The sequence below is a fragment of the Anser brachyrhynchus genome (genome assembly GCF_964034855.1).
Source record: "Anser brachyrhynchus genome assembly, chromosome: 6".
Lineage (NCBI taxonomy): Eukaryota > Metazoa > Chordata > Aves > Anseriformes > Anatidae > Anser > Anser brachyrhynchus.
The window spans coordinates 20573991-20593922 of NC_137700.1; the positions used below are offsets into that span (position 1 = coordinate 20573991).

General features: G+C 53.7%; 1 protein-coding gene across 3 annotated transcripts in view; it reads right to left on the minus strand.

The window, feature by feature from the left end:
• ASCC1 (activating signal cointegrator 1 complex subunit 1) overlaps window positions 1-19932 on the minus strand; it is a 27338-nt gene continuing 7406 nt past the window's right edge. Inside the window, exons 6-11 of one of the 3 annotated variants that reach the window (XR_013953138.1) lie at window positions 16661-16797; window positions 14286-14405; window positions 10808-10932; window positions 9018-9097; window positions 7889-8222; window positions 1801-6722 (exon numbers count right to left, since the gene is read on the minus strand). Coding sequence is in view for 2 of the 3 variants with exons in the window: in XM_080598376.1 (XP_080454502.1) it covers window positions 318-434; window positions 9018-9097; window positions 10808-10932; window positions 14286-14405; window positions 16661-16797 (579 nt within the window). In the remaining variant the exon portion in view is untranslated. Of the gene's footprint in view, window positions 435-1800; window positions 8223-9017; window positions 9098-10807; window positions 10933-14285; window positions 14406-16660; window positions 16798-19932 lie in introns of those variants that run through there. The other 2 variants (XM_080598376.1, XM_080598377.1) reach the window with 2 other exon arrangements.

Genomic DNA, 19932 nt, shown 5'->3' on the forward strand with positions numbered 1-19932 from the left:
TTTTGAAGGGAATTAATCTATTTGGAGATCAACATCACACAGGCACGCTGCTGTAGATCCATGCAGCGCCTGACCTCGATACCGCGCTCCGGGGAGCTCTCCTGGATTGTGCATGCTTATGTAAAGCACAGGCTTCCTCCTCTGAAACACAGCCACGCTAAAGCAGGGTGGTGCCCCCCAAAGCCAGTTTTTCCAGCTGTTTTCTTGGAAAACAAACTCATCTGGAGTTCCTGGGTTCCTGTCCAAAATCCTCGTCCTATAAAACCGTACCGTTGTTGGTGCGCAGAGCGGGCCCACAGCGGCGGTCACACTCCCGTTCAGCAGAAGTTCAGCTGCCCCGACGTCGCGTAGTAGCCGGAGGCGTCTGTGGAGAACCTCTGGGAGAGCCGAACCGCGTCCAGCTGCACCTCGCCGAAGTAAAAGTGCTCGAAGAGCTGTAGGAGAGGAGAAAAAATGTTTCGGTAGCTCTGAGAGAAACGCAGCCTGCAGCTGCTCCACCGACCGCTTCCACGAGCTGCTCCTGCAGAAAGCCCCTACTCGCAGACTTACCTTTAACAAAACTGCTCTTAAAGGTTTCCACCCCTAGGGACTGCATTTAGCCTTTAACGCGATCGACGTACGAAACGAACTCCTCTTTTTGAGCAGCAGCTGCTCAGCCCTTCCCCGCGGCGAGCCCGGTTCGCCTGTTCACCGTCCCAAAGGCCGCCAACCTGGGGCACGCCGCGGTCGCAGAGCGAGGCCGGGATGGTTTTTCCCCCGATCCAGGCCACGAGACGAGCGGCTTAGGGTGACGGCTCAGCCCTAATTCAAAGTAGCAGGCTGGAGGGGGAAGGATCGCTCCATGCCAGCACTGACCCCCTCTGCTCAACAAATCCTCCTTTGTTCGGCAGGGGCTTGAGCGCAAATTAAGGAAAGCGAGCCGGTGCTCAGGCCCGATGGCGTGCCTCTGCTGATAATCCCATCTACGGGGCCAAGCAGAAAAATGGCATCTGAGTTTCTCACAGGGAAGTTCAGCAGCATTACTGGAAAGGCATCGACGTGAAGTGCTCTTCCGCTTCCAGTAAGACTCAGGAAATGGCTCTAGCTGGGAGCATCCGTCCTGCCTCAGGAATAGCTTTTGTCTCCCTAGGAGCGGAGAGGATAATTTCCAAATCGTTTAAGGTGAGGGCTACAAACACTAATGGCTAGCAAAAGCCAACACATTAATTAAATTATGGCCCCTGGTGCCAGCGGTGCATCAATTCCTACCTACTGATCACAAACCCAGAGCACAAGCACCTGGAGGACGCGGGTTTCTCGGTGCCGGAGGGTTCAGCCGTGGCCCAGGAGGGGTGGCTGCTGGAACGAAGTTATTCCAGGGGAGCATCTCCACCAGGGAGCGGAGGAAAAGAGGAGCCACGACTGCCACCATGCAAACTCCATTTGATACGATTAAAGATTTATACAATTAAAGATTAATTACGTTCCCAAAAGCCTGCGTGCTTCTTGTTAGAGGACTTGGGATAAAATGCCTCATTAATAAGAGATGGTAGGGAGGAGGCTGGTCTCCCCTCTCTTCTCCTCTGTGCAGGGCTGAGAAAGAAAGACGGCTTCCCCGCGGTCAGCCAGGGAGACAAACCTTCCCCCTGCTCCCCTCGCCTCCGGCACGTCGGCTGGGAAAGGCCAGCACCGAGTCCCCGACGGCACCGCCCGGGTCACGGCCTCTCCATTTGCACGCTGCTGAGAGCGAAGCAGAGCCCTCGGAGCACTTTGCAGTCCCTTGGCTTCTTCTTTTTTTTCAAATCCACCACCTCTCATGTGTCCAAGCGTGTGTGTGTTTCCCGGTGAGAACACTGCTAGGACTATTGATTTTTGGTAATGTAGCTGTACTTTCTGAGAGTAAACATGCTCCAAGATTTAAAGGACAGCCACAGCCTTTTTTTTTTTTTTTCCCTCTGCTCTCGTTTCGAGCCAGCTTCTCGCTCATGCTTCTCTGCTCCCTTAGGCAACCGGACACCGTGCGTGAGGATCAGCCCAAGATCCACCTTGGGCAATCGGGAAAGAGGCCCTTGAACGTCATCCTCGGAGCCTCCAGCGCCTTCCCGACAAGCAGCCATCCCACATTCGTCCCCCGGGAGCTTGGGAAGAGATTTCCAAGGGCTGAGCCTCTGCTTTTGACTTCCACTTCTATTTATCCTGGGGAGAAGCCAAGCAGAGCCGAGATAGATATTTATATCTCCCACCACGGAAACGCTCTGGTTTCGGAGGAGGCCGATGAGATGCCTCCTGGATGAGCATTTCTGCCTTTTTTTTTTCCCTTTCCCCCTGGAAAAGGAGATAAATGGAGGTTGTCACAATTCACGCACAGGCTGGTGAACCCAAGGCACCTGGTCCCTGTCTCATGGTGCCAGGGCTCGCCTCCCCCAAAAAGGCTGCAGAGGAGGAGGAGGAGGAGGAGGAGGCACGGAAACAGAGGGAGCAGCCCGGAGGAAGGCAGTGGGGAGGAAAATCCCCACCACTTTGGGCTGCCGAGGAGCTGCGTCACTTGGCTGGAGCGGGACGCGAGGCTCAGCAACGGCGCTGTGATTCTGTAAATCCAGAGACACCGAGGGATTTACGTCCTCGCTGCCTGAGGAATAAATAAGAGGGCGGGGGCTGGGGATTTTTTAATACCGCAAATGAAAACGAAGCCGAGGGAGGTAAAGGTACACACAAACCACAACATCCTTATCGAAGTCAGAGCAGGAGATCAGAACTGTGCACTGCCTGGCCTGGATTCTGCCGCTACCGTCAGGATTATTGATCAGTTTTAAAGCCTTACGTTGTCCACAGCAGTCAGCCAAAAACGAACCATCCTGAGCCCTGCCAGACACGGATGCAAGCGGCCGTGGGGGAATATGGGCAGCAGGACCGCTTAGAGAGGCCAAGCAGCCCCGTGGCCGTGCGAGACTTCTCCATCTCACGAGGGATGGCACACTGGAATAAACAGAGGGTTGTGTAACGCGGGATGAGGGGCGCTGCAGATGAGCAGAGAACAATCGCCCTCCCAAACGCGCTGGGCTACAGCACAACTGCAGTGCCCACGCCAGCGACGGCGGGGAAGGCGCCAAGCCTTCTGCACGCTGCCGTGTTACGGAGCTGGAACCGGCAAACGGGACCGGGAGAGGGGAAGCTCCTGGTGGGAGAAGACACAGAGGGGTTTAAAAGCAAAGCAAAGCAAGGAGACAACCCCCAGGGTCGGCACGGCCGGTCTGGCTGCATGGATTTATGCTAAAAGCCTCTCTGCTGACCGCCCCAGAGGTCTCCAGGAGGCTGCTGCTCTTTCTCCCCTGTCCTGAGAAATGCATCAAAACCCTTCCTGTCTGCAACCCGAACCAAAGCTACCCCAGACTACAACAGACAGCCCCAAACCAAACGCCCTGCTGGCCCCCGGGAGATGAAACCCAACTGGGCAACACGTCGAGAGCTGGGAAGTTTGTTCAATTAATGGATTCTTTCCCGTTCTATTTTCACTTTCAAAACATCTTTTCTGAAGCAGTTTGGTGCCAAAAGAGAAATATCTGATTCCTGTATTATTCACTCCGGACACCGCTATGCCAACGATTAGCTGCCAGAGGTTTAATTACGCCTGGAAGCTCGCCAGCAGTAATGCACAAGGCGGCGGGTGGAAAAGGCAGGTGGGCAGGCACTAATCCTGGCAAAATCAGGGAGCGCTTCCTTGCCACAGCTTTTTAAAGGGCCGCTGGCCAAGCACCCCGATTCCTCAGCTAGTGGACGGGTGTTACGGGGCGAAGACATGGCGCAGAGCCGTGAGGAGAGGGTGGGCAGGAGGGCTGGGACGGGCAGAGCACTGCCACGGGGGGCGAGCAGATCGCTGGTTTTGTTCTGCGAGAGTGCAGCTGGCTCTGGAGGGTCTCTCCATCCCCGGCACAGAGCCTAATCCTTCCCCTGGCTTTGGCTTTCAGCCTGTTGCAGGTTTTAAGAGGTGGCAGCAGAGGCCCTTTCACCTCTTTTCCCTTACAGAGAATAAATCGTCCAGCCTTCAGGAGGGAGACGTGCTGGTCATAAAAACCCCCGCAGCCCATCTTTTGGGAGCGCAGCTGATCGGCGCTACAGCCACAGCACTAACTCCTTTATCATTTGCATTCAGCTTGTGGCCTCGAGTCATTTACATTCTCATGCTCTGCAGCGAACCACCGAGACCCGGGATTGCAGACAAGCGAGCACCTTGGGTTAGCACGAGCCCAGGATGGGATGCAAGTCAGCAGCGTCTCCTCTGTGACACGGGAGCAGCCCTCCCGATTAAATCACCCGTGCCGTCCCTTGGACAGCAGTCACAGCCTAAACAAATTCTCTCTGAAGAAGCACAGCTAATTTCAGAGCGAGAAGCACGTCCACAGTTCAGGGAGAACGATCCTAGGCGTGTGTGATGGGAGGTTTCTTTTCTGCGCTTTGATTTTCCCCAGACAGAGCAAATGCCACCTAAATGCCACAAAGCCTCGGGTAGGTAAGCAAATGCCACCCCGCGGGTGTTGTGCATATCCTTTACGCAGCAATCACACGGTGACCAGCTCAGAAAGGACCCACAGAGGTCACTGGCGATTCACCTTCCAGGCCTGCCTTCCTCCAGGTAAAGCTGCCTGGGGCCGGATGCAGGCCTTTTGTTCATCTTTCCCCCTCCAGGGTCTCCTCCTCGGGGCACAGCGTAGCGATGCTCCTGGCGTGCTGCAGAACCTTTGCTTCAGCTCAGGGCTTTGGGTCCTTTCCCCTCCCCGCTGCAAAATCCATGAAAATTCATGCGCTTGAGGAAATCAAACCCTAGTTGCTATGGTGAAAGGCATTCTGCAAACTAAGAAACAAATACAAGTGGGACATTTGGAGGTTACTGGATCCTTGCACATCTTTCAGACAAGAATAAAATGAAAAAAGCCCACACGCTAGCGCATTAAAGGCTCCGCTAACTTCCCAGCCCCAAACACGAGGGATTTACAGTACAACTTCTTTAAGGAAATTAATGATCAACCGCTGCATTTCTCCACAGAAGCCTTGTCCCCACGGCTCCTCGCACTCCCCATTATAGCACACGCAGCAACAGTTTTTAAGAGCCGGGCTTTGGCTTTGCTGCAGTGATGCCAGGAGGCTCGCGAGGCGTGCGGGAACGCCGGGACGAGGAGCTCCATCAATGTGACCTCCCGGTTCTGCTCACAAAGCCACCGAGAGGAGGAGCCGGGCCACGGAGCCAGTAAATTAATTCAGACAGACCCGGGAAATTATCTGGCAGAAGGGTCAGGGCACCTTTGGGATGAACTGCCTACTTTTACTAATCAATGTGTTCTTTCTTTCTTTTTTTTCCCCTGCACTAAATGTGCTGGGTCTCCATCTCTATTAAGGAGCCGCCGTAATTCAACCCCTGCCAGCTTCAGGGAGAGAAAAATAAATGTCCTTTAAGATCAAAAAGGTGATGCTGCCTCAGCTGGCGGCGATCTCGGGGGAGCTCGGGGGTGGGAAGCGGAGGCACCCCCAGCCCAGCTCCACAGCGCCGTGAGGACGGGGCGAGGGGAGCCAGGAGCTTCCCCACCCTCCCGGCGAGCCCTCCCTCTTCCAGCACTCCCAGCGCCTGCGGACAGAGGTGCTGAGCACCTCCACAAAGAGAAGCTGCTCTCCTGTACTCGAAGGTCACGGTGAGGATCCGTGCACGGCTGCCTTTCGTTTCTGCTTTTGGTTCTTCTGGGAAACCTCGGCGAGGAAAGCACTGCCTCATTCCTGATACAGCGAGGCTGCACCACGGTCTCTTACTCGGTCTGTTCTCACCCCGGTGGATTTCTGTTTGGTATTTTTAACTCCAAACTTTCCAAACAGCCACCTCCGGGTGTGTGCTTGCTCCAGTTCTCAGCCCTGCGTTGGATATATGCTTTTAGCACCTCGCTGAGGATAACTGGGCAGTCTTGATCTCACCCAGCGTGGGATCTTCGGCCCTTTGATTTCATCTCTGCTTAAAAATACAATGGGAGGAGACTCTGTCTGCTTAAATTCACTAACAAACGCTGCACAGAAGAGGTAGCAGGGGCTTCAGAACACAGTCAGCGCTCCTCATCTGCAAGGGGAATTGGCAAGGGTGGCTCTGCACAGGGGCAGGTGTTACTTTCTTTAACCGCTTGTTGGGTTTAGGGTATTTTGAGTCTCTTTCCTTACTCAAAACTCGCTTACCTCTTGTTGGAACAGGGCAAAGGCTGCCCTCAGACTCCTCAGACCTCGAGTTAAGAATCATTCAAACCCAGTGAGGGTTTGGATGTTTTTCTTCCCACCGTAAGCCTTCCCTTCCTTCTGAAGCATAATGGAAAATTTTGGCCGGGCTGCGCCTCCACGTTTCTTTCCATTTTTATTTATTTGCCACAGCCTTAGCATTTTCGCAAAGGGAAATAAATAAAAGCAAGCGAGTAAATAATAAATAAAAGCCCGGAGGCGGCCAAGCCTCGTCTCCGGAGATGCACGCAGCTGCCCCAGCCGCCTTGGTGCCAGGGCTGTGCCGCTCGGCCAGCTGCGGCGCCGGGCACGCAGCCACCCTTGGGGACAGAGGAGGAGGAGGAAGCAACGCGGAGGGGCTGCCAAGCCCGATCTTCCTCGCACGGGGAAGGAGCTGCCCCCTCTCTCTGCTCGCCAGGGGATGTTTTGCTTTGCTCCCGAGCGGAGCGAGAGTTTGGGACGTGACTGGGATGCTCAGAAGAGCCCAGCAGCTGGCCACCCTAAAAGAAATAGGTACTGCTGCGTTGAAGCGGTTCATAAAGCATCCCCCATTCCTCGGGACGAGGCAAGCACGAAGGCAGAGCGTCTGGCGCTTCCACGGGAGGCACAGATCACTCGTGCGCTTCCCTTGGGCTTTCTGCACCAGCTAGATCGAGCAGCCTTCTTCACGGATGTTCTTCAAGACAGAAGCAATTTTGACTCCCCAACGCAACTCGTCCTACAGGATCTATTTTCTGAGCAGTGTGGGAAGGCACCGGCCCGCACAGCCAGTTATTAGCACAAATAGGAGTGGATGTTTAACTCCGCGGCACGGGTAGAACAAAGGATTATTAAATAAAATTCCGATTAGGGCTGCTGAAAGCAAAATACCAGCTGGAGCCTGGGGTAACGCAGGCACGCTACCAGCAAACATGTGCTGCCGGTGCATCTGCACACGCACACGCAGCAGCCGGCCGCTTAGATCCTGTGGCAGGAGCTAACGAAGCCGCTCTGCGGGAGGGCGACCTCCCCGACCGGAGGATAAATGCTGTGGGTACGAGGGGGCTGGGAGGGAGCCGGCGCATCCCTGCAAGGTCATGCTCGAACGCTGCTTCGGTGGCTGGGCTCCGCTGGTAAGCAGCCTGGAGCTATTTATGACTCACGTAATTAATTAATGCCAATGGGCGTTCTGCTGCAGGCACGTGGGAGGCCGAGGGGAAACACGAAGCGAGCAGGTTAGGTAGGAGACGCGGTGGAGGTGGGGGAGAAGGATGGCATTCCTCGCAGCAAGACACGCTCTGAAGCAATTACCAGCCGTCCAAACAGCCAGCAGCTCCTCTGGCTACCTCGGTACAGAATCAATTAGGAGTTTTCAGAATGCCTCGGCTCCTGTTTCAGAAGCATAAGGGACAGCCATCCGAGGAGAGGCAGCTGCATTTCTCCGCTGCTGAGCACCACGCGCCGCGGGACCACGGAGCCCCCAGAGCCCCCAGCCCGCAGCGCGATCCATAAGTGGCGTGGCCAGCAGAGGGAGCATCGTTAATGCCTTCCAAGTCGTAAAGGTTTTTGGACGAGGAGTGTTAAGGACGGAGGACGGCTGGGTTTTACGTCCCTCTCGAGTCCGAGGACAAATTTAACACGCACCAGGGAAAGGACGGGAGGGACAAAGCGAAATGTGGACACACACCTCGAAAGCTGAGTCCCTGCGGGTGCTTGGGGCTTCCAACGTGTGCCACCTTCCCTTTCTGGAGCCAGTTTTGGGGCACTAGGAGCTAACCGAACCTCACAGGTCACATTAAAACCCAGGGACCGCGTCCGTGGCTTCCCTGCTTCAGCGTGCAGTGCTGCAGTCTCGCCCCGGGCGCGCAGCATGATGCTGAGTCATGACACTGCGCTCGCACAGACAATGAGAGCTTAACCCAGTTCTGTCCCTCTGCTTGTCCTCTGCGCAGGGGAAATCAATCAGCCCCACTCCCTGCCTTCACGTCTCCATCCAGCGCCTCGTGCATTACGCAGGAGAACTGCAAGCACAAATAAAACAGACCTTTTCTGTCCCCTGATGCCCCAAACTCCTCCCGAGCTGTCCGTCCCCCAACCAGCCTCTCTGATGTTGCTGCCAGTTTGTGGCCAGGACACCTAGTGGTCCCCAAATTTCATGCCTTGTCCCATCTCCCTCTTATCACAGCCACCTGCAACAAATCCCCTCACCCAACAGAGATGCAGATTTGCCTGCAAGCCAGTGCTGCTTTCCATTTTTGCTTCTCTGGGCTTGCCTTTTCTCTCTGGATACTTGCAGGGGCCAAGCACCGCAGCATCAGCCTGACGCTGCCATCTGGAAGAGCAGCAGAGGCTGCCTGCAGGCTCAGCCCAGGCTGCGGCGTGCTCCTCTCCAAGCAAATCAATAGGAGATTTAAAAAAAAAAAAAGAGTATTCGAAATGGCAGTCGGTTTTAGCAGCATAAATACGAGCGAGTAGAACAAGAGCAACTAAGTGCTCCTTTCTGGTGGGCTGCAAATCGACACGAGCCCGAGTCTCCAGGGTAAAACACGAGCGGAGTAAACGACAACATGAACACCCACTTAGCATTCGTGCTACACACTCCTGATCTGAGCCTCACCAGCTTTGAGAACGCTTCTGTTAAATGCTGTAATGCTCCCAATTATGAGTGATCTAGATTGTTTATTTTCTAAACAGATCAACCCCCCCGGGAGATCCCATAAGCCTAAGACAAAAGCAGCCTCAAAGAGGTGTTTCAGCCTCTTTTGGCTGGACAATATCCACAGCTGGCTCCATTTCCCTCCTTGTTTCATACTGACCTTGAGGATATTTCGGCCATTAAACGACTCCCGTTCCTTGAAGGATGATTTACCAGCCGTGGTGTCGTTGCGCTCTTCAGCTGTGAAGGGAAAAGCCACCACCAGAATGAGCCTCAGATGGGAGAACTGTGTGTGCTGTACTTCACCCCCCACTCTTCTCCTCCCCAAAGTCAGCTGCCAGCTAATAAGCCCTCCTTGCCCGGTTCTTCGTGGAAAACACTTTGATTTTAAGGAGAACAAGGCTGAATAAGGCAGGAATTGGTGCCACTGTCAGGGACACCTGCGTTACCTGGAGGAAAACCCTAAATCTTAGCTCCTGTGGGGTGATTCTGTAGGGCTGGTGGCTGAACCCAGCAGCACCCACACACACCTCTGCCTCCAGCTCTGGGAGCACCCCGGGGCACCACGTAGGTGTGGGGCGCACGCTCCTGCAGGGTGGGCAGGCAGCTGCACACAGAGACATCAGGAGCAGCAATCTGGGCCTGCCAAATGCCGGCGTCTCAGATCCGTCTCCCCAGAGGATGCCTGGATTTTTATATAATCCCCGAGTACATGATCTGTTCTTTGCGAAGGACCTCTGCCTCCCTCTGCGAATATATTCAATATTTCTTTTTCATCTCCAGCATTAAGGCTGAAGTCCCACTCACACCTAATACGCTATTCAAATCCTGGGCTGAATATAAAGCAACTTGTGTGGCTGCCTGGGAGCGCTCTCCCCGCCGTGTCTGCATGCCTCGCACGCCTCGCGGGGTTGCTCAGCATATAGACCAGCCGCTACTTACTGCCCCTGTGCCTCCCCCAGCAGAAAGCAGCATCAGCACTTTGGGCATAGGTTCTCACTGGTTTTCGGGGCTCAAATAATCTGTCTTTTTAGGGTTTCTGCTGGCAGAGCACGCTTATCTGACCTCGGCAGCAGCCAGCCCCAAAGTCTGCGCAGAAGGCTCTAACACAAACTCCCTGCTCTTATCGCTGTCCATGCAGAGCCTCCGAGGCAGTAACTGGAGAACGCTCAACGCTGCACAAAGCTCAGCATGCCAGAGAAAGCCAGGAAAAGCTCTCCTGCAATGCTGTTAAGGCTTGCGAGCTGCCCAGCAGTGCCGGAGCATGTGCGTGTCTGCACATGAGAAGAGGGCTGTAGCAGGCTGCCCCTCCCCGAAGGCAGTGCTGCTGAATAAAGCGCTGATACGAGCCGTGCTGCAGGCTGCTCGAGCAGACAACCTTTTGGCAGAGACGCCAGACACTCGCTGCTCAGCAGCAGCTTGTATTCAGCCTCGTCTGAATCTGATTTAATGAGAAAGACATGGGAATCAGGTTCCTAAACGGGCAGGCGATCTTTAACTTGACCAAAAAGAAGCGCGTTTTCATCTTGTTTAAAGGTCAGCAGAGCACATCAAGTTGTTACTGAATTTCAGCTTAATGCTGGGGCTCAGAGAGCCCAAGACCTCACAAGGTACTTAAACGCATTCCTTTCTGGTCCAGAGCTTGTGAGCGCTACTGGGCAGTAGCGATCTGGAAGCTAAGACAAAGGATCTTTGAAAAGATCCAGAAAGCACTCAAAGCATGCCTGCCTTCTCCAGCTGACTGTTTTTTCATTTTGTCTCAAGTTTTATTTGGCAACCCCCCCCCCCCCCCAAAAATCTCAGGTCTGAGATTAAGGGGAGAAAAAATCACAACATTCATAAACAATTAAAACATGAAAAGTGTAAAAGCCAACAGTTACTGACCAAAGCATTCCCTGTGCAGCAGCACTACGTGAAATGCATTTACCAGCAAAGAAGCAGGATACCCACCACCTGGATCTTTCCTGAAGAGCGTGTTCATGACCGTGGCGTGCAGTTTCACCCTATCCCACTCTTTAAGCATCAGGCCGGAGGCCACAAACCGCTCCACCAGTTGATCAGCGATCACCTGCAACCTGGGAAGGCAAAAAGAAAGAGAACAGAGCAACGTAAAGGAAGGAGAAGCTCCTGTGTTGGCAGCTTTTTGCTTCTCTGCCAGCGTGAAACGAAGCCTCTGCATGCACTCAGGAAAAGGGAGCAGGGGGAGCTAACAGAGCCACCGGGACTCAGTTCTCCTGCACAAAGTCCTGGCTGTTTGTGATGTGATTGGAACGTGGAGGACACATCTCCCTTGAACACAGCGGACTCTCCTTGCACGCGCTGACACTGACGGAGCCCTGGGGCTGCTCGGGCCCCGGGGGAGCTCTCGGTGCAGGGACTGGGACCTGTGCAGAGCACCAGGCTGGAGCTCGGACCCTGTCTGCCCCAGATAGCCAAGCTCCACTTCTGGAAGAGCCCAGACCGTGGTGACAGAAGGTGCAAACCCAGACAAGGCACCCTGGTGAACGCTCCGACCTCCAAACTCCTGAGCAAGCAGAACCAGGGGACTTGCTGCCACTGGCTGGACTTAGTGGGGAGGCAGAGCCCGGGGCTGCCGCCTCCTGCACGGCCCCTCGTGGGCTGCCAGCAGCCACGTGACAGTCCCTGGGCTCTCAAACGCCCGACTGCCATGGTTTTGTGCTGCTTTCTGGCTTTACATCACTGGTTTTTAAAATTAGCAATGACAAAGATTAAATGAATACCATTACGGACAATCCTAAAACAAATTAGCAGAGAATAGCTCAAGTGAAAATGGTGCTTTATTACATTATAAAGTTAATCAAGGAAATAAAACAAATTAGAATGAATTATAACGGAAATTATTTGCCATGTGGGAGGCATCAGAGCATGATCTCTCTCTCAGTCCGAGCCATTACATGTGCAGAAGGGCTTGCCAACCTCTAATGCTGTCTGCAGTTATGCAAACTAAGTCGGGCAAATCACATCTCCTGCTTTACAGCTTAAGCCGATCAGGATCACCCAGAGATCAGGAAGGAACTCCACCCCTCAGCCGCGCCAGGAGCTACGCAGAGCTAGCAGGACGCCTCGCATGAGATAGGAAGGCACGCAGCTCTCACGGGCTGCAGCAGAGCCGGAGCCAGCACGGCAAACCACGTGGCTGCCACTCTCCCCCTGTATCAGCCCTGCAGCTGAGGAATTGCTTTCAGCCTGCTTTGCCCACTTCCCTGAGCAAAACCCAGCGGGTTTGAGCAGGCTAGAGGTGCGTGGAGCTGTTTGGCAGCGATCTGTCTAGCAGAGCAGAAAACAAAGTGGAGTTTTCTGAAGGGATTTCCGCTCATCCCTTCTCTTTTATCACCGTTCATCCAACCCTGTGCTGCAGTCTCAGAGGAAGCAGAAGAAATGTTAGGTGCTCTCCATCAGCACAAAAGTATCTTCTTTTCCCTCTGCAAAGCTAAATGTTTGCTTCCCTTGCTAACAGTTCGAGAACTATATTAGGTGAGAAGTGCCAAATCCTTCAGCTGTGAGAGATGAATTAATTCACAGGTGAGGGCAGGACCAGCCTGGGCTGGGGATAAAAAATTTACAATCACGTGGTTCTCTGTGAGCCCGTTCCAATGCATAAGCAAAAAAGGTGTTGCAGAACACAAGTCTGGCAGCCTCCAGATGCCACCCAAAGCACAAGACCTGGGTTTGGCCAAAACCCCAGCTAACATCCTCCGTGAAGGAGGGAGGAGATGTTACCTCAGCAGCGAGCTGTTTCTCAGGGACTTCGTCGCTTCCAGTTCCCAGGCACGGTGGATTTGAAGATTTCATTTCTCCAAAATGGGAAAAGCAGCTCTGCCTCCCTATCAGCCTGCAACGTCAGTCCCTAACCATGCCAGCTGTCCCCAGACGTGGGCAGACATCCCTGCCTCGCTTTGGGCCCTACTTAGGCTCTGCAGGACTTCTCTCCAGCCACAGCCTTATTTTCAGAAGCGCAAGCAGACTCGCAAGCACAGCTCCTCAGAGATGGTCCAGAACTTGGACACCCAGGAGAAATGAGGTCCACAGCTCAGCTCTGACACTTCAAGTGCTTTCTACAACAAACTGACCGAAGGCTATTTGGGTTATCCAGCGTCTGCCTCTGTCTCACCTTTCTGAGTGCTTCTTCCTCGTTTCTCCCTGTATTTCTCTTCTCTCTCCTGGCTGATGATTGTCCCGGTTCTCCACCCTCCCCGTCTGTTTTATCTCACCTCTTTCAGGGTAGGACAGACTTCAAAGCGGAAGAGTTGAGAAGAGGAAAAGACCACTTCAATTCCTACTGCCTCCCAGCAGTTGTTACGCTTTCATTTTCCCACCCGTTTTTTTATCCCACTTCCGATCTCTTACTTCAGCAGAGCCTCCAAAGCGTGGTTTTCCCCAGGGGGTCTTAAGCAGGGCCCTCCTCCCCCCCCCCCCCCCCCCCCCCCCCGTCTTCTTTCCCTGGGGGAAAGGAGCTGCCAGAACACGTCCCTTCTTCCCTGAGCAGGTCCCTGCCGACAGCCTCCCTCCTCCCCTGCTAGCTCCTGCTGTCCTCTAGCAAGGGGGTCAGACACCAAAAGGGTAGCACTGCCAGAAGAAAAACGGCCATATCTCCAAAAGAGAAGGATAAAGCTCTTTTGGCTACTCCTCTGCCCCCTTCCCCACCCAGCTCACAGGCTCCTGATGCTTGTAACAAGCTTCCTTACATTTCCCCCAGCTGCTGAGAAAGCATTAAGAGAAAAGATGGTGGTGCTGCTGCTGGTGATGCACTTGTCAAAAATGAGCTGGAGGAAGGTTGTCCAGTCACCACCACGCCTGGAAAGGAGCGTGGAGCCTTCTGCTAAAGGCACCAGCACGCACTGACACCAACCAGGCTTCAAGATTCCTCCCCAGCAGCTCAGAATACAGATATTTTACACCCGGCGTGTGTTTCAGGCTAGATAGAGATACAAAAAAACAACTCCGTAACCAAGTCACACTTTTCTAGGGACCTTCTGGCGTAACTGGGTTTGGAGAATAATTAAATGCTGCAGAATAACTCAGGCTGCCCAGATTAACCCGGTTTGTGCGCTGGGAGCCAGGCAGCAGAGGCCAAGCTGTCCTGCCTTCTAAGTCACCTCAGGAGTATCTCCTCGGCTGTCTGCTCACCGCCTGCGCCACGCCACCATTATTCACTCCGACAGACTGCTACGGAAACAAATAACATCTCTCGGCCGCACCACCAGCGACCGACCTGAAGAGCAAACACATCACTGCCTGAACCGGTTTGGGAAGCAAGAATGACTTCATCTTCCTGGCTGCTGGCCCCGGGGCTGCCAGCAGCACCCACCGACTTCAGACAGGGCAGGGACCCTCGGGCACACGGCTTCTGCTGCCCCGGCACTGCCCGCACGCTGAGGACGGGAAGAAAGGAGCGTGGGGGACTCACCTGTCCGAGCCGTCCTTCATGTGGACCTTTGCGTAGAGGACATCTGTCATGGCAGGGTCATCGTTCATGTACTCCACCCCGGCCACCTCCACTGCCAGGGGTCTGCCTCCGGTGATCTTGCTAGAATGGAAGAAGTCCCTTGTGTTAAAGAGCAAGACATCGCACCTGCTTTGGAAATACAATGTGTAGTACTCCTCACACACACACTAATATATATATATATATCTATATTTACTAAGGGAATGAGATAAATCACATTTATTGCTCCTGTCAAACACAACTTTGAGGTTACGTGGGGCTTAAATGTCATACAGACCATACGGGGCAGTGAACTCCACTGCAGTGCTCTTTTCTTTCCCTTTCATTTAATGTTGTTTGCACTGGGGTGGGGAAATAAACAAACAAACATAACAAAACAAAAACCACAGAAGAAGGCTGCCTAATTTCAAGAGCTCAAAAAGCTACAGCTGCTATTGTCTCATCAGCTCAAGAAATACCATAAAAACATTTAAATTCATACATTCACTGTTTTAGGCATATGGTAAGACAACTTGTCGGTATTCACAGGCCATCTCAAAGCAGAGATGTCTATTTACTTTCTACAAAACCCATCAGCGTTCAAATGGCAGAACTCCTCATTCCAGAGAGGCTCCTGCCTTCCCTGAGAAGAGAGCGATCGTGACACAAAGCCTCCAGTTCATTGATTTTCGCTGGCACAAGCACTCGGAGCAGAATGCAGCTCTAGGTACGTTTCAACATCCACTTACAAACGCTGGAAGTAAACAGAGCCGCTTTAAAATCATCTCCAGCAACTCTTGCGGGGAGGCGAAACCCAAAAACCGTGCACGATGTGATATGCACTCCCACACCTGCAAGCGCGCTGTGCAGCCGAGCTGCTTCCAAAAACACGCCGCCTCCCTGCCTCCGCCACCCGAGCATCGCGGGGAGGCAGGCGCCGCAGCGAGAGCTCCCTGCGAGCGAGTGCCGCTGCCTCGTTTACCGTCGAGGTCTCGCGGAGCATCCAGACAGGCAGGAGAAATAAACAAGAGTTAATAGCACGAGCGTGACTTTGCTCTAACCTTGCCCTCTTCCACTCAGCCCGCCCAAGAGACCAGCAATTGGGTTCTCTGTAAAACCTCCCAGGTGGGACAGGGGAGCGTGATTTCCTCCTCCAGTTTGTTTTCTGGGAGGAGAGCAGCACGCGTGCGGTCGTGCACGTGAGACTACAAGCACCTGAGGCCACACACCCTAAAAAGGGACAAAAAGGGCACATCTACCTTCACACGGCATGGCTTGCGTTTACAGAAGTAAACAAACGCTAATGAAGGTTCGTGTGGGTGGAAGGGAGCCTAAATTAATTTTAAGCGTATATTTATTTGGCTGTGTCCGGGGAAATAACCTGTTCAAGTGGCGATTCCCCCTCCGCCAAAGGAAGTGGAGGGTAACAATTTTCTGTCTCGGTTCTGCCCACCTACACGGAGGGTGCCAGTTTAAGTACTGCAGGCAGCCCCTGCCCTTGGAAACGTGCTTGCAGTTCTGTCCAACAGCTGAAAAAACAGAGCCTGCACTTTAGGGGAGGAGGTAAGAATCTTGGCTGTGCCTTGATTCCCACAGGTATCAGCAGGCACAGCGTGGCTAATTCTTCTAAGGTAGAAAAGAAAGGAAAAAAAATCAGGAATCAGCGCTCTCTGTGCAAAGGCTTTGCAGAAATAAATAAATAAGCCAATCCCTTAGGTCATCTCCGATTTCTAAGCCGTGCAGAGATAAGGTAATTACAGCGTCCTTCAGCCACGTTTCCAGTTGGAGCCACAACATCTGCAGCTCGGTGTTAACAGGCAGTGAGACAGCCCCGGTGCTGGAGCCGCGCAGAGCATTTCAGCCCGATTACTCACACGGCTCCCGCTGGCTTCCCTGCACACAAGAAATGCATGTCAAGGACACCTCGGCATCTGCTCTGAGGCAGGAGGGAAGCGGCGTGCCGGGGCCCGCTGCAGACAACACGCCGAGGTGAAGGAGCTCGCCCCTCCCTCTGCAGCAGGCAGGGGACAGCAGCGAGGATCTGCTCACACAAAATAATAATGGGGACTGAGGGGAGGAGAAGGAGGGACTGGAGCGGGTCTGCAGGGAAGGCTGAGGGTTGGGGCTGAGCCACGAGTTATGCTCTTGGTTGTTGCGCTCTTTGGTTGTTGCACGCTTGGTGATTCCTGCCGCTCCTGCTCAAAACGTTCAGCTTTTTTGTAAATTTCTGGAGTTTAGAATTCTAAATTTCTGGCTCACTGTTGGGCTGCTCTCCTCCTCGCTGCTCCTCGTTAAAGACAGCTTGCCTCTTTCCCCCCACGCACGCCCTAGGTGTGACAGCCCTCCGCCTCACTTACTCCACAAAGTCCTCCTTGCAGCGCTGCAGCAGGTCACAGGCCTTCCGGATCTCCTGTTCGTTCAGCAGCACCAGCGTCCCCAGAGTCAGGTGAAGCTTGGCAGGGTTCTGGAACAGGCTGCTGCTCACCCCGTGATCCTACAAATCAACCAGATACAGACCCTCACCCCATCTCAGACACACACCTCTGCCGGGGGGACAAACACGACAGGGAACGAGCACCAAGCCGCCAGCACCGAGCCTTGCACCTCCGCGTCGCGGCTCGAGCTGGTGGCGACTCGGAGCTGAGACCGGGCTGGATTGCTCAGGCTCTGTGCGCGAGGCACAGCCCAGCACTGCTCGTGTGCTCTGCCTGGAACCTGAATCGGGGCTCGTTAGGGCAGGCTCCAGCCCAGGGGGACTTCCACGGCCGTCACAGCAGCCGCTGCCACCAGCAATGGACTCAACGCAAGTCAGCGCAGACACGGAACTGGAGAGAAATGTGGTTTTGTGCAGTACAGTTGGAGCCAGCCGCGGCGACGAGCTCTAAGTGGTCTCTAAATCCTGCCTAAACACAGGGCGCACCTCGCTCCACCAGCACAGCTCATACCAGCCCTGATAATTACATTTTTCTTGTTCCCGTGTGCCCTATAGTTTGCCGAGATGAATTAAGTTTAAATTCCCTTTAAAAAAAGAGCTACGTGTTGTTGCTGGGGAAGAACTGTTCCCAGGTGGAGCAGTGCTTACACTCAGCCTTCAGGAACACACTCTTTTGTTCTAGGATATTTATAAAAATACCTCGAGGATGGTTAACACGCCCGTATTACAACAATTATTTCCACTTAGCGGCCATTTCCCATCAGCACATTAAATAACCTCCACTTTTAACTCCAGAAGAAGCCTGCACCGCTTACCCTGCCACTGAAGCGTTTCTCTGAAAAACAAAAAAAAAACTCCACTGACTGAGAACAACAGCTCTGAAGTTTCTACCTGTGCTTCAGAGTTTGAAATAAAACCTTTCTGGCATTTAAACACTGCAGTACCTCAGCCCCTCAGAGCTCAATGCCTCACACCTCAGCGTTTCTTCAGGCGAAGCTTGGTGCTCCCCAGCCCACAGAGAACGTGTGCCTGCCTGCCCCTGCTGCTGATCGTCTTCTTGCTGACTGAGCCCCTAAATCCTGGCGTGGGCTGCAGACCTCAGCACCACGCAGCAGCCTGCAGCAGACTCCCGACGAGAACAGGAAAGGGGGGTGCCTCCATCTCACTCCTCCTCACCTCTCGGAGCCTTTTTATTTCCTTTAATTCCTGCTGCTGCTAACGTGCAGGACACGATTCCTCTCCATCCGTCTTCTTTTAATGGTACCCGTAGCCAGAGGATATTTGGCCCACCACAAAACAACGGCTTGGGGAACAGAAACTGGGAGAAAGTTTGATCTACCCGTGCCGCAGCCAGCCAGCCGGTATCCCTCCCGCAGCGCACGCAGACGACGAGGACTGTACAGTAACAAGAAAGTCGTGCGCAGGTCAGAAAGCAAAAACCTTGCCCTTGTTTTCTGGGACAGGGAATGCCAGTCTGTACCGCAAACACCAAGCCGCCCCACAAGCAGCCTGCGCCCCTCGGCTTCCAAGCACCTGAGTGTGGGCTGACAGCTGACAAAGCGCTGAGAGCAGCGCAGAGCAAACAGGCCACGACCCAGATAATCTTCCTGGCTTACTCCCCGGTATTTCAGACAGCTCCTCAGCGCCCTGCTGACACCCCTACTCTTCCGCAGGCCGGCAGATCCCACTTCTCCCACGCACGAAATGGGTGCTGCGTCAGAGGTAGCTCTCCCTGGTGCAGGCGGCGTTTCTGCAGGCGTCTCAGCAGTGTCGTGGTTGGGTTTGCTGCTCATGGAGATGCAAAAAAAAAGCTTGAAGTCATTTATTCTAATCCCAGATTATGAGACACAATTCAGTCAGTGCTGTGACGATCCACACAATCCAGTCTGGGGCCTTAGGGACATCTTCCAGCAATCCCTCCCAAGGGAAGGTAACCAGAAGAGCAGAGGTGAGACATCGGAGGGGGGCACAGGGATCCCAGCACCTCAGCCACGCTCCCTGAGTTGTTCTTGGTGCCAAACTCCTCTTGCACCAGCTCCTTCCCCTGCGCCGCGGAAGGTGGGCATCACCCACAGCACAAGTGGCAGCGAGGAGCGGAGGTGGGCCTCCAGCCCTAATGAAAGCCCCGGTTCCCAGCCCCAGAGCTGGGAAGCCGAGCAGCAGGGAATCCCCCGTATTTGGCAGGGGAATCTGAAAGCTGTGTATTTGCAGGAACTTGCTGGCAGGTACAAACACATCAAACAGATCCTATTGTCTCTCCAAAATGTGCTGCTCAAACCCCTGTTCCCTAAGGATGCACGATGTCATCGTCGCAGAAAAACAACTCACTTCCACTCATTTAGGCTTCAGAAAATCCCCCCACATACTCTTTCCTCAGATCTCCCTCCCACTTCTACCTTTGCTCTCTTCGTCTAGCTGGAACATGGAAAGGGTTTTATTTGGAGTCTTCACCTCTTTGCAAATCCCAAGCACATTGTTCCTGCAAATCCCCGACACCACAGCAGGGAAAGCACCGACCGAAACATGGCCTTCTGTGTGACAAGGCAAAGGATCGAGCAGCTCAGCTCTTCCTCCCTGGCTGCATCCTTTCGACTGTCTCAAGAGCTTCCAATATTTGCAGACAGCTTTCTCATTTTTTTTTCCTTAATAGCATGATAGTGCCTGCCAGCAGTATGCCCTCTCCCACCCCGATCCCCAAACAAAGGAGCGAGCCAGAAAAACAGCTTTCCCTCAGAACCGACCGAAGGGCTGCAGGCTGAGAAACCCCCCCCATTTTCTGTCCCTTCCTCTGTGAGATCCAGTGTCTCGTTAGCAAGGTTGGATATTTACAGGTTGCCACATATTGCCACGCTCACGTTTCTCTTCCATTCTACATCTGCACAAGGTTAAGACTGCAAACCCTGTGTCTGCACAGCTCTGAAAGACCCAGCCGTGGTTTTTCATGGCAATGTGACTGCATAACCAAAGCTTCTTCCCTTTTCCACCTGCATATTCAGACAAACGCCTCAGTCCTCCTCACTCCAACACCTACATGTCTGTGCTAGCAGATCTCCAAGGTCACCCACACATCCGGACCTCCCACATCAGCAGGGACCCCGTCCAGGTGAGCCTCCCCTTATATTTATTCTAAAGTAGCCTCAAAGGAGTCTCCCCTCAGCTCTGCTTCGCCGTCTCACCGCCCTGACGATTGAGTAG